Source organism: Erithacus rubecula, assembly GCF_903797595.1.
Source record: "Erithacus rubecula genome assembly, chromosome: 16".
NCBI lineage: Eukaryota > Metazoa > Chordata > Aves > Passeriformes > Muscicapidae > Erithacus > Erithacus rubecula.
Genome location: NC_136668.1, coordinates 2,608,194 through 2,622,692, shown reverse-complemented (window position 1 = coordinate 2,622,692; position 14,499 = coordinate 2,608,194). Strand labels below are relative to the sequence as shown.

General features: G+C 51.5%; 1 protein-coding gene across 1 annotated transcript in view; it reads left to right on the top strand.

The window, feature by feature from the left end:
• Positions 1-3,826: 3,826 nt before the first annotated feature.
• The window catches only part of SEPTIN8 (septin 8), a 33,746-nt gene continuing 23,073 nt past the window's right edge, over positions 3,827-14,499 (top strand). The window contains exon 1 of the mRNA XM_079319687.1: positions 3,827-3,996. Within this exon, the coding sequence (XP_079175813.1) occupies positions 3,967-3,996 (30 nt within the window). The 5' untranslated portion in view covers positions 3,827-3,966. The remainder of the gene's footprint in view (positions 3,997-14,499) is intronic.

Here is a 14,499-nt window from a genome sequence, read left to right as displayed (position 1 = left end):
AAAAATAACTGTGAGCTTTTATACAGTGCTCTGCTGTCACAGAGATATGCCCCACACAGGTGGCAGTGGTGCTGGACAAAAGGAGAGGATTCCAGCTCCAGGAGGTCTGAGCAGCACAGCTCTGAGCCAGGAGGCAGCAGGGTTGGCTCTTCATCTGTTGCAATCTCTCAATTTCCTTTGTGCTGTGAATTTCTGCATCAACCTGCAGCTCACAGAAACCAGAAGCTGTTTGGGAATGAAAGGAATGAGAAGGAAGTGTCTTTACAAACAGCAAACCTTGGGCCTGATGGTAGATAAGGCCACATATAGAGAAGTGAAAGGAGAAATGGGGGGAACCATAAATTTCATAGGAATTCCACTAATTGACACAGGCTGTTACTCACTCAAGACTATGCTGCATCTCTGGATTTAGAGAAAAAGAACAGAGACAGAAGGTAAAAGAAAATGGAGGGGTATACATTAGAGGGGGGTATTATGTGTTTTGGGAAGTCTGTACCTCTCAAGGAACTCAGCCAGTGTGGAAAGAGAGAGGGAAATGCAACCAGGAAATTAAGATAAAAAGGAGGCTGCATCCTCTAAAAGGCTTGAGAGACCCAGGGGAAGTGCCCCATGGTCTCTCCCTTTATTCAAATAAAGTTACAGGACTCCTCTGTCTCCTTTTTGGACATAAACTTTTGTGGATTAATTTTCCTCACAGGCATCAGCTTTTGTGAGCCTTGTCTTGTTACATTGTGCACTTTGTTGGAACGGAATGGAGCTCTTAATGAATCTAAGTCAAATGCTTCTCCAAAAGCCCCTGGCATTAGGGCATGCAGGCATGTCTTGAGTAAGAGCTTTCCTTTGTCTTAAATAAGGACTCACAGAGCTGATTGTAAAGAGTAGCTACTGGGACCGGGTAAGGGACAAACAGCTAGGAGAATTAACAAAGACATAAAACATTAACAACAAATAGTCAACACAAACATCAACAATTATGGTCGACTGGGTGGATACACATCAACCCAAACATCAACAATTCTTATATAGTAATAACTTAATAACCATGCCCAATGTCAACTTTTTTAGAACAATGAGGTGAAATATCCCTTTAAGGGCTGTCCATGAGCTGGAGTCCTGTCCCTGGGAGGGCTTCTCCCAGCAGCCAGTCAGGCCAGAGAAACCCTAATCCTAATCCTAACCCTAACCCAAACCCTAAACCTAACCCAACCCTTCCTCACTTGCTGGTGGGGCAAATGCTCGCATGCCCTGATGCAAAGAATGCTCGGAAAGTGAAGCTGTGGGAGGAACCTTAGCACATAAAAGCAGCTAACTGCTGCACAACTGGAGCCAATGTTGCTTTGGGTTTCTTGAAGGGTTCAGTGCGGGGGAATTAATTCCCAGTTGCAAGTTTTTCCCTACAAGGTGTCTAGGCAGTTGTTGTTAATGTCTGTGTTGATGTGTGTCTACCCAGTTGACTATAATTGTTGTTTGTTGACTGTTAATGTTTTCTTTGTAAATTGTTAATGCTCCTAGCTGTTTGTCCCTTAACCCATCCCAGTACCCACTCTTGTATCCACACCCACCTCCACTGCCCCTCCAAAATGGTGTGTGACAGCAAGTGCTCACAAGATAGCATTCAGTGATAAAAACCCCTAAAAACAACAAGCCAGTATAACATCTAAGACTAAAACATGGTACTCCCAGGTTGAGAAAACAGTGAAGATGGAATCACCAACCAGAGCTTTTTTGCCTTGTCGCCATGACTTAGCAGCACTCGGCCGGCATGACACTCCGAGACCAAGAGCCAGCAAGTGTTTTCCTAGGGACTTCTGCGAGGATGGAATTCTCAGTTCTGTCGTTTGGCAAAGCTGGTTTTTCTTCCTTCACATTGTCCAATGGGAGCAGCGGTGGTGTGCGTGACCCCTCGGGTTCCCCACCCAAAGCTGACCTTTAATAAAGGCCTTGAAAAAGGAGCTTGGTCCCCTGGCCCGTTCATTTCATTTAGGGGCTCACTCGGAGGGTCACCTTGGCTCTGCTCTCCTGTACCCATCGCACCTCCGGGCCGACCTCGTGCTCCGCTGCCTCCCCGACGGAGCGGGCGCTGCTGCAGCCGGCCGGTCCCGCCGCGCATCCCGGGCACGCCCGGCCCCGCCGCTCATCGCGGGCACGGCCGGTCCCGCCGCGCATCCCCGGGCACGCCGCTCATCCCGGGCACGCCCGGTCCCGCCGCGCATCCCCGGCCCCGCCGCTCATCCCGGGCACGGCCGGTCCCGCCGCTCATCGCGGGCACGGCCGGTCCCGCCGCGCATCCCCGGCCCCGCCGCTCATCCCGGGCACGGCCGGTCCCGCCGTGCATCCCCGGCCCCGCCGCACACCCCCGGGCACGGCCGGTCCCGCCGCGGTCCCCCGGCCCCGCCGCACACCCCCGGGCACGGTCGGTCCCGGCAGCCCGCAGCCAGCCGAGCCCGCAGCCGCGGTCCGCAGCCGTGCCCGCTTGTAGCTAACCGCAGCCGCCGCTATTTCCTGCGCTGCCCGCCGGCGGGACCAGCCCATCGCCACCAGCCGCAACCGCGCCCGCAGCCGCGCCGCCCCGACCGTGGGAAGCCGCAGCTGTCCAGGACGCGCCCGTAGCCACGGCAGCCTGCTCCCCGAGCACAGAACACGCAGCCTGCTGCTGTTTGCAAATCGCGCCCAGGGGCGCAATGGGAGCTGCGCACACACCGCGGTGTGCTGCACGCACCTTCCACCCGCGGAGTTGATGCTGACAGAGCACCGCGGTTCTGGTGGTGACGCTGTCCCCGTCTTCTGCTTCCTTCTTCCTTCTCTCTTTTTCTTTCTCTGCACCTTTTCCTATCCCCCTTTAGTAAAAACACTTAAATATTTTTTATCAATAAAAGGTTCTCAGATATGATATCGCTGCGTTTGCTGTTTATTTTCGTCCCAAATCTATCAAAAATAATCCTTCCCGAGCTCCCCTTTTATAGTGGAACGGGACAAGTGGTAGGAGGAATTATTTTCTTGGGGCGTTAAAAATTATCTTCATTAGCCCCTATAACGCAAAGAGCGTTATAGGCACAAGTATTTGGTGTCTTAGACCAAACTCGGCTCTCTAAGAAGAGTGGATTGCTCCGAGAGGGTGAGGCAGGGACAGAGGGAAAAGCCTCAGATAAAACCAGCGCAACAGATTAGCGGTGCAAGTCCGGTTTAGTGACCCAGCAGCAGGGCCGAGAGTACGCGCGGCTCTGGGCAGCCGCCCTGCACCAGAGGGCACCAGAAAGCAACAGAACCCGCTCTAACAGTCCGTGAAATACCAATGTCTGCCTTACAGAGGCTGGCGGTGGCCTTGGCTCTGTTCCTTGGGTGGGAAAGAACGACGAAGAAAGACTCCACGGCCCTCCGCTGCACACCTTAAATCAGCACAAACACGGGCGGCGTTAATGGCCGTGAGCTCGCGTGTGGCGGCTCACACCCACGCTGCAGATGCCGCTCTGGTGTCACAGAGGCGCTCGGTGCGGAGGCAGCGCTGCCCCGTGCAGTGTGATGTCCTTTAGCACGCCGGGACGCTGGTGACCTTCCCGAGCTGGGGAGCTGAGCGTGTCAGCCCTGCAGAGGATGCCGCGGCCCTCCCGCAGGCACACCGCCCCGCTCCGGGCGCGCTCACGGTCCCCGTCTCCTCCACGGCCACCGTGCCGTGTGCTCGCCCCACAGCGGCACTGACCCCGGCACGGGCCGAGAGAGCCGCGGGGCAGCCCCACCGCTGTCCCGGCTCCGCTCCGCTCCGCTCTGCGGGCGCTCCCGGGAGAAGGCCGGCCCTCGGCCCGCCCCGCCCCGGCCGTGCCCGGCCCCTCGGCTCCCGGTCCGGCGGGCGGGTGGCGCCTGCGACAGGCGGAGGGAGTTTCCAGGAAGTGGCCATATTGGATCCATTCAGCCGTGCGGACTCGCGGCGGGCAGCAGCGCTCCCGCCGCCGGCGCCGCGCCAGCCCGGCCATGGCCGCCACCGATGTGGAGCGCTTCTCGGTGAGCACCGCCGCGCTCTCGTAGCGCGGTTCGCGTCCCTTCGCGCCTCGGATGGTGGGGCCGGAGCCCCCGGCGGTGCGTGGGGTGGGGGTGGCCGGGGAGCGAGCGGGGCGATGCCGTGCCCGCGGTGTGCGGGGAAAGGCTTTGCGGGCAGGTCCTGCCCGCCCGTGGGCGGAGGGAACGGCGGATGGAGAGCTGCAGGGCTCGGGCTGCCTCTGCTGCTGGCACGGCAGCGGCTGCTCCGCTCGGAACTCCTGCGGGGTCCCAGGATGTGTGAAGGGTATCGGGATCCGCGTGTACAGGCGCGCATCGCCCGCAAAACGGGCGGCGAGAAACGGGGTCAGACCTTCCTAAGCACCGATTGTTTACACGCCGCTGGTATACAAACACTGCAGGACAACTTAGCGGTGTGTGTAAGACACGGGGAAGCGCCGAGTCAAACACGGGCAGGGCAGAGCTGGAGCTGGCTGCTCCCCGAGCCCGGCGTGAGGAATGTGCGGCGAACATGGAGCTGACCTGTGTGTGCACCGCCCGCTGCAGGCACTTCTTGTATAACTGCTGTCGGAAGGCACTCCGCCTCACATCTGTCAGCCCCAAACTACTCTTTGTCTGCAGATTGAGTTTTGTGTTGTTGTTGGAAGGGTGTTCGCATCAAATAGCTTGGTGTTGTGTCTTGTACGCTCTCAGGCCTAAAAACATTTGTGCTGCGTTAAATGGCATAGCTCTCCAAAGTCAAAACAGCCTGGTGTGATATTACTAAATAAATGGCAGCAGCAGTGCTGGCTGTCTGAATTATAGGCATGCCTTTGGAACAGAAACAAGTCCCTACTACTCTTTTCTCTCTAAGCTACTTTTTGCCAAGGATCTCAAACCCTGCTTAATTCCTTTGAATCCTGGCCCAAAAGTTTCCAGCTTAGGAATGACTTTTCAAGACTGTAACTTACTTAAAACCTGCATAAAGGAAAATTGAACTGGGGGGGTCTTATTTAAGAAAGCTGATGTTTATAGGCTCTGGGAGGAGTAGATTAAGGTAGACAGCAGCAGAGAATAAAGTACCAAGACTCTTCATTGCAATTCTTTCTGCATTTGTATCATATAAAAACACTTTTAATGTTAATTTGTGTGCCTGCTGTTGCCTGTGTAGGTTTTCATAGGTGTTACAGGAACCTAAAAGATTGCCTAGTTCTGGAGAAAATTAAATTAATTTGCTTTTTTTGATGTGGGTACTTGAATGCTTGTACTTCCATCAATACTCTGTCACTTTGTTTTTAAAAAAAAGAAAGGGGGAAAAAAACCTCCTGAAGGAGCTTGTGTCTCATTTGGGCACCAAAGGGAGATGGCTTGCTTGAGTGCCCAGCTCCATTAGGAATAAATCTGCTTGCTTTGTGCAGGGGTGGCTTTATGGGGGTCTGCAGGCATGGTAGGTCTGGTGATCTCAGTTTGCCTTTTGCCTGGGTCCATGGATCTGGCAGAGATGGGTGGGAGAGCAGTATCTCCTTTCCATTTCCATGGAGCAGGTGTCTGTCCCAGCTGCTGTTTCATTTACCCCCAGCTTGTGTCTCCATTGTTCCTCCAGCAGTATCATGGAAACTTCATAATTCAGGTGTTCTGAGTTGGATTTTTTTTTTCTCTGGGGCTGGCAACAGGTTTCTTGTTGCCATTTTGTATTACCCTACCTCAGCTTCCTGAGTATGAAGTCCATGTGGGAGTAGCTTGTTGCTGCCAAGCAAAGGTGATGATAAATTCACTTATTTTTACCAGCTGTTTGTATTTGCAGTAGGAAGTAATGCTGAAAAGGCCTCTGATGTAGGGTTTTGATAAACAGTGGGTCATGATTGGTGAAGCTATTTATGTATCCAGCTGACAGTGATGTTCTGGAGTGTAGTATCCTTAGGTTTGGATAATGTGTTTTGAAAACTCTGCAGATGCACACTTCCCTTGCACAGTCCTTCCTCTGTCTCCAGCACTGTAAAGTTCCCTTCAAGTGCTGCTGTTGGAAATTACCAACAAAAACAAATGAAAGGAGGCTCATCCATGCAAAGCCACCTCTGAGGCAGCAGGCTCACACCAGTGGTGCTCAACACCACCTTTGTTTTTGTGGCTGTATGTTGTAAGAGAGATTTGCTTTGACCCCTGGAGACTGAAGTTTTCTGCTCATGTTCTTGGGTTAACCACAGCTGTGTTCAGGGCTTGGGCTGCAGGCAGCACTTCTGGAGACGCAGAACTGCTCACCACCATAACGTTTGGTTCATTTATGAAATACTTTTATTTTGTCATTAGAGCTCAGAGCTCCTCCGTTGCCTGAGCTGGCTGGTGCTGAGTTAGCAGGTGTGGTGGCTGTGCTGGAGCAGACACTAGAGCATTGGCAAGGATGGTGGGATGTTGGGTGGGAAACAGCCCAAGCACCTCGTGCACATGGAAACCAGAAGGTGCTTGAAGTGCACCACAGAAATGCAGAAGCTCTGAAGGAACTTGGAAATGCTGGAAGAGGAAAAAGTGACTGAGAAGTGACTGGAGATGCATAGGAGAATAAATGGGATAAGATGTGAGAATGAGACTCTAAGACTTCTGCTTTTCCAAATCTTTTGCTTTCTCTCTTTTTAAAATAAAACCCATTGACCTTATAAAATGCTGTTGCATAACTACACTAACCTACAGCCTGGCAAAGGCAGTGGGCTCAAAACTCAGCAGTTCTGTGGGAAGCAACCATCCTCAGTCTCAAGGTTGGGCTCAGATAAGAGTTTAACATGAAAAGCTGACTTCTGGCTGATTGCTCTGTGTGGACACCACAGCTGCCTGCTCAGACAGGGATGTGTGAGCATTGGTGGCCAGGGCAGAGAGCACTGGACACAGGTACCTGGCAGCCTGTGGGCTGTGGTTGGCAATGGCTGGCTGTGTGCAATCCTGAAATTTCCCTTCGTGTAACTGATTCACAGCTAGGGCTGGTACTGGCTTAACTGGTACTTAGCTTTGCAATAGATCAATGTCCATTAGAAGATCTTGCAGATAAAACACCATTTTATACAGAGGAAAGCTGAAGAGCGACTTCTTTGCTGGAAATAGATGATGGGATTTGCTTTGTCTCAGCGAGTTGCTGAGCTTGGGGAGGATCTAGCAAGTTTGTCAGCTGTGTGTCAGCTCTACCTGTTTACACACCACTGCTGTCTTGTCACCTGCTCCCAGCTCTGGGAGGAGAGGAGCCTTTGGATGGTGCCTGTACCTGCCAGAACTGCCTGCATTGTGACAGACTTCACGTATTGTTGCTGCTTTCTGTAAGCTCAGGGTTCACTTAATGATGCACAGCCTAAGCCCACTCTTCCCTGTAAGGGGCCAGGGTGAAAGATGGGCTTGAGGAGTGAGATGAGAACAGCTCTGTGTTTCATGACCAGAAATCTGCAGGTCCTAAGCACAGATTTACATTTTATTCTAGATGAACTCTCAAGCAAAACCTTTCCATGGCTCCATTCCAGTGGAAAATGGGGTTGATTTGAATTCAGATATTCCCCCTTCTCTCTTTTTCACCCAGGCAGTTGGCACCATTTGGAAGTTCCAGGATTGAATCTCCTTCTCTCTTTCTGCTATTCACTCACTTTACCTTTTGCTTGGAAAAACTCAAGTGGTCCCCCATGCAGTGTGGAGCACAAATGACAGATTTTTTTCCAAGCTGGTAGCAGGAACCAGAAAGCCAACCCAGCAGGAGCAGCCCTTCCCCTCCCTGTGCTGGCCAGCTCTTCTGCCTGTAGCATGCTTTTTTGGGAAGGAATGATGCAGAAAATGGCCTTTCACTGGAGGGGACAGATTGGTGGTTGCGTCTCCAAGCCCTATGATTCCTCCCCTGGAATTTTGCGTGTCCTCACACAGGAAGCCAGCTCTGGCTGCCTCAACCACTGAATCAATTAACTCAACCAGAGCCCATGGCAGTAAAACACTTATTTTCAGTGCGTGTGCTGGGTACAAATGTTGCCCAGAATAAAATTTTTTTAGGTTTGTATTTTTTTCTCTTCCCCACTGGTGAATCCAGGGCGTCTCTTCCTCCCGCAGCAGAGATGCAACATGTTGTTCTGCGTGGGAGCTCCAGGGCTGCTCATAACTGCAGTGAGTGCTGAGACTGTGGGTGGAAGGACGTGAGCTGGTGGAGGCTGAGGCCGTGTGTGCCCTCTGCAGTGACAAAACAAATGAGAGCCTGAAGAATAACTCCTTTCAGGAGGCTGGTGTGGTGTCAGGCCTTGTCATCTGTGCCCTGGTGGCAGCTGTCAGCCGGTCCCCAGCGTTGCTGGAAGGCCAGAAGCTCCCTAAATATTATCTTCTGTGGCAGAGTACCAGAGCAGTCTCCAGCTGCAGGGGGAGGCTCAGCCCTGTCTCTGAGTGTCCCCACTGTCCCCAGCGCTGTCGTCTCAAGGCACCGCTGTGAAGCCAAGGCCCGTCACTGGGCTGTTTTTCTGTCTGCAGGAGTGACTGTCACGCTCATCTCCCCTTCCCTTCCCTTCCCTTCCCTTCCCTTCCCTTCCCTTCCCTTCCCTTCCCTTCCCTTCCCTTCCCTTCCCTTCCCTTCCCTTCCCTTCCCTTCCCTTCCCTTCCCTTCCCTTCCCTTCCCTTCCCTTCCCTTCCCTTCCCTTCCCTTCCCTTCCCTTCCCTTCCCTTCCCTTCCCTTCCCTTCCCTTCCCTTCCCTTCCCTTCCCTTCCCTTCCCTTCCCTTCCCTTCCCTTCCCTTCCCTTCCCTTCCCTTCCCTTCCCTTCCCATGCTCCTTTGGCTTGGAGCTTGGGAGGGGGAGAAACTGGCAGGATGCTGAATTGGCTTTTCCTGGGTTGTGCAATTAAGAGGAGGAATTTGGGAGGCATGGGACTGAGGGAGGTGTGCAGGGCGTGGGCACGCTGCACGCTTCACCCCACCTGTGTAGGTTTATGGGATTAGTTGTGATCCAGAATGTTTTGAACACATTTCAGGCTGTGGATGGGAGGAGCTGCCCTGTTTGTTTCAGATGCCAGTGTCCTGTCCCACACTTGTTTGTTGAGGTGGGCCTTGTGTTGATGCAGAATCTGCTTGTTTCTCCTCTTCCCACATCAGCGTAGCTGCAGTGAGCTCTGGGTTTATACCTGAAGCTTTGCATTCCTATCCATGTATCATAGAAGTGTCAGACAGCTAAAAGAGCCCACCTCTTCTCCCAGAGCAGCCCAAGCCAGAAAAGAAATCCTGGAAGTGATTTTTGTCCTCTGTCCTGCCATGTGCTTTTCTTCCAGAGCCTCTTCTCTGGCATTAGCAGCCATGCTCACCTCGAGCTTGTGACATTGGGATGCAGAAGGTGAGCCCAGACAGGGAATCAGCATCCTCCAGATGGGATGGCAGGGGATGTTCAGAGAAGAATGGTGTCAGTGAGAACCACAGGGTTCTTGGGCACAGCCCTAATCGCTGCTCTGGGCTTCTGGCTGACCAGGTCAGGGCACTGAAGGCACCACTTTTAGCTGTTTGTATTCCTGTGTGAAACCAAAAAGTGTCTGTCTCCCACAGGCATGGAATTCCAGAGATGTCAGACAGCTCAGGCAAGGTTCCCATGCAGTGCCCTGTCTCGGGGCTCTCTCCCTCTCTGACCCAAAACCAGACTGTCACAGGGAGCTGTGGAGCCTGAGAGCCTGGGCTGCATTTCCAGCAGGGGGTTGGGTTCTCCCATCCTCACCTCACCATTGCATGAGATGCTGTGATGAGTGTGCAGTTTGTGTGCAGTTTGTGTGGGGAATGCATCAAATCCTCCACGGGCAACCAGGGTTTTCCCTGGCTGTGGCTGTGAGAGGGGCAGGACTCAGCCCTTGGCTTGGCTGGGTTCATGTCTGCCTGCAGCTCTGAGCCTGTTCCCAGAGCCTGTGCTGAGCTGGGAAATGGTGTCTGCAGTCCCCTGCAACCCCCAGGTGTGCTGCTGGGTGAGGAGACCCCTCTGTGGTCACTGAGCTGTGCAGTGTGTGGTGCTGGGGTGCCTGGGGGCAGGGGGGCATTGCCAGGTCTCTGCTCCATCAGCCTCCCATCCTGGCTGACACTGATCCTGGCTTTTCAGCTCTGCCACAGTGAAAAGCTGGCAGCTGGCCTCCCAGCAACGCTCCCTTTTTCTGCAGCAAAGGTGCTTCCAGCTCATATTCCTAAATATAGATTTATCCTGTATTTTCACACAGAACGAATAGTCCTTTCAGCTTAGCTTTTTGCTTCATGTGTTTTTCAAATAGAGGTTCTCTTTCCCATTTTTCTATTGGCTTGATTCTTCAGATTAAAAGTATTCTGTGCTAATACACTTGGAGGTTTTCTGGAGGCATGTATTAATAGGATATACAGCAGTCAGCTTATTAGTATGATAACTCTGGTCTAGTCCTCAGAGGAGCTGAGTTGCTGTGATATATTGTGGGATATTCTCTTTCCAGTGTCTTCCAGGCATTATTACAAGAAGATGTAGCTGGAAGAGCTGTTTGTGGAGATGCTGTGGGATGGTTGCATAAGGCAAACTGGGAAAAAGCATACAGTGGTGACCAAAAGCTCTTGGGTTCCCATTATATTTCCCTTCTCTAGAAATGTACTGGATAATGGCATTTACTGTAATTAGGCAATAAATTCTGAAAATGTATGTGGGAATTTGCCATGTTTATTTTAAGTGGTAACTAAAGCAAATAATCTTCATGACTGCTATCCAGTGTGGCTTGTTCGTTGTGATGGGGATCCAGACCCTTTTTCCCCTCTTCAACACTTCTTTTAAACTGCTCCAAACCTTTTTCATTCCAGTCCTTAAGGGCAGGCACTCAGTTTATCTCCTGGCTTTGTCCCACAGCCACTTATGTTTGCCAAGTGTTTCCTGTTCCTCATGGAAGGATGCTGGGACCAGAGATTGCTCAGCTCAGAGCAGCTGAGTGTAAACTGGGAATACATCACTGCCTTGGGTAAACTTGGCAAAGTCTGTACTAGATAAGGTGCTAAGTTTAGGCTCTTGACAGGGTTAATTGGAAAGTTCATTAAATTAAAAGCCTCAGCAGCTTCTGAATAAATGAATTTTTAAAGATACTGAGTTGGGCAGTGTTGGTTTGCATTGTTTGTATTTCAGGATCTTTTTTTTTCAGTCTGTTGTAACAGTTTTGTGTTTTGGACTTTGCTTGGTTTTGAATAGTTTATGGTGGATGGAATTCTCAGGCTGCCAAGAAGCTGAACTTTCTCATCCTCTAAGGTCATTTTGGAGGAAATGTCTTTCATTTTTGGTTCCATAGCTTTCTTTATTTTAACCAACTTTTCTTATTCTCAGAGGCAGATTTCATGTTTGCAGAACACTGTATACATAATGTCTGGTAAATCCTGCTTTGCTCCATTATAAACTCTCATCCAGGACTTGTGATAGAGACAAAATGTCCATTTAGTCCTCCCTTGATTAAGAAAGACCTCACAATTCATTTATTAGGCATTATAAATGTTATAGGGAAATCACTGAATAACAGCTTAAGAAAAAGAAGCATGTTGGAATTTTGCTTGTGGGGTAAAAAAGAGAGGAATTTAAGCCAGAAACACTCTGTTTGTTTGCAGAAAATTAAAACTGGTGTTGCATTCACAGGTTGGGAATGCATCATCTTGTGTGTGGTATGAGAAGATGAGGAGCTTTACTCTCATTTGAGACTTGGTTTGAACATCAGCAAAATTGCTGGTCTTTAAGTTTGTGATGGCTCCAAAAGTCAAAGGCCAGAACCTCAGCTCTTGAGCCTTCTGGCTTCTGTAACATAAAGTGGCTCTAATTTTTGCTTGGCATGTCTTGGTGGTGACTCCATATGCGGTTTCTTCAGGGATGTTTTTGCTTGCCTGGAGTGCAGCTGGGAGCCAGGAGGGATATGAATAAAGGCCTGAGTGTCTGGGAAAATTCTTGGCATTCTTAGAAGAGCAGTTTAGGGGGAGGGAGGGGGCGGGTTGGGAATTGTGTTTGTTTAGTGTGAGGGTTTTTGGGGGGACTCCAGGGTAGGCTGGAAGCTCATTGTGAGCATGCAGCAACTGGAGATGGCTGGCTGGCACTGCATCCCACACAGCTCAGAGCTGGCTCACATGGGGCTGTGCTCCTGCACTGAGAACTGCAAAACAGAAGGAGGGGAAGGCACTCGGGGCTCTGCCCTGCCATTGCTGGAGGGAAGAGCAGTGTTAGGCATCACCATGTTGCCTTGTTCAGCTCTTCAGGGTTGCTACAACAGGGAAAACAGCAATTTCCCTCCCTGCACCGGCACAGAATGCTCAGGGTCTCAGGTGCAGCCTGGTTCACTGACCATGTACCACCACCAGAGTGGGCAGGAGCAGGAGGCAGTGAAGAAGATGAAGCCCTTCATCTTCTCTTGTTGGTACTGTAAGACAAGTGGTAAATCAGCAGAAACCCTGCATCTGTGGGCTTGCTTTTTCTTCCTTTCTTCGTCCCCCAGCCTGTTATTAAGTGCTCCATGATGGGGATCTGAAATTTTAAGCCCATGCTTAAGCTTAATTGAAAACCTTCAGAACTAGGTGTGTGCTTGCACTTTGCAAATCTCCTTGAGATTAGGTGCCATTTAGATGTGACAGTTTTAGCCTAAGAGGTGTGGAGAGCTCCACTGGCCAGCCCCAGCTGAGTGTGCTTCCTGTTATCTCCAGTGCCAAAGGCACCCACAAGATCATGGCTACTCCCCCTCTGTTAAGATTTGCTATGCTCAGAATCTCTCACTGTCCAGTGTGCTCCCATTACCTCTGGGACCATCTCCTGTTTAATAGGCTGCAAAGTGCAATCCCATTCACTGATGCTGTTACACATCTAATAGTCATTAGGCTGTGAGACAGGTAATATTTTCCTGTGTTAGTGACTGTTTTGAATGTTGCTCACACCAACAGAGGTGTTTTTCCTATATGAAGTGTGGTGTTGCTGTTAACTGCCCCTCAGCTCTGAGCTAGGCAGAAGAGGTATTTTCTTAATGGAAATAGGAGTCTGTATTCACTGCTGTCACTTTGCAAATGTCAAGTGGCATTTATTGAGCCAGCATTCAGAGATGGAGAGATTCTCCAGAGAGAGGTAATTTGTCAAATTTTTCTGCATTGATCCAGAAGCTGGGCCAAGCCCTGGGGAGTGCCTACTTGAAGAAAGAAGCTGAATTTGGCTTCTGACACTGTTTGCCCAAAGGTCTCTGGGCAAGTACTCAATTGCTCCATGACTCAGTGTGCTTGTGAAATGATAACTACCAGTGCCTTTGCAAGGAATCTTGCAGTGGTTGGCTTTTGGGGGAGGTTGTGGGGTTGGGCTGGGGACCTGAAGCAGCCCCTGTCTGTTTGGAGGTTGGTGGGACTGCTGCCCAAAGTGCCCAGCCTGAGAGAGCCAGGCAGTGCCAGCACACATGAGCTGTACCTGGGACCAGCTGGCTCTGCTTGGATTGGATAAACAGCCATGTGTCACTCGGTCCTTTCTCTGCTGAGCTGCAAAATAAAACTCCCTGCATCAGCACGGAATGATTCCCTGATTCTGTGTCTTTCCACGCAGGAGACAAGGGGATAGCATCCTACAAACGCCTTTGGTGTGTGTGTTAATCTCTGTGTTGCACACAGTGTTGTGGATTGTGGCTGGGCAGGGGAGGTGAGGTCATTGTTTGGTGCCCAGCTGTGCCGGGTGCCGGGCCAGCAGCGCTGCTCCTGCCCCAGCAGCTCTGCAGGGCACGGTCTGGGGAGCCTCCCCTGCTCTCCTCCTGCTGCTCCCTGAGTCACTCTGCTCAGGAGCCTGCAATCTGCTAGCACTGCTTTCCCTTCTGTTTGGCTGGGCTGTAAGTCAGAGGGGAGAGGATGTGTGTGTGCTGTGCCGTGTGCCTGGCAGCGTGTCCGCGTGTTCCTGCAGGGGAAAGCAATGCTCCCTAGGAAGAGCCACTGCACTGACCTGCTGCAGGGCATCCCTGTGACACACACAGTGCTGCACACAGCTGCAGCCACTGCACTGACCTGCTGCAGGGCATCCCTGTGACACACACAGTGCTGCACACAGCTGCAGCCACTGCACTGACCTGCTGCAGGGCATCCCTGTGACACACACAGTGCTGCACACGGCTGCAGCCACTGCACTGACCTGCTGCAGGGCATCCCTGTGACACACACAGTGCTGCACACAGCTGCAGCCACTGCACTGACCTGGGAACAGCCACTGCACTGACCTGCTGCAGGGCATCCCTGTGACACACACAGTGCTGCACACAGCTGCAGCATTGGTCATGCTGGAAGGTCAGGATGACATCCAGGATTCAGGAATTTAGAAACCAAGTGTTCTCAGAATGGGAATTGAAGTGCTGTGGAAAAGCGCCGTGTAGATGTTGTGTTGTTGCATCCTTGTGTTTTCTGAGAGTGTGTGTGTTAAATGTAAATGGAAGAACTCTGGGAAGAGAAGGACCTGAAATACAGCTGCCTAGTGAGCTCCTGGAGGACACAAGCCTCTCCCTGCGTAGGGCTGGCATGTAGCCTGGCCATGGATCCCAACTGGTGCTGCAGAGGTACTGGAGGGAGCATTT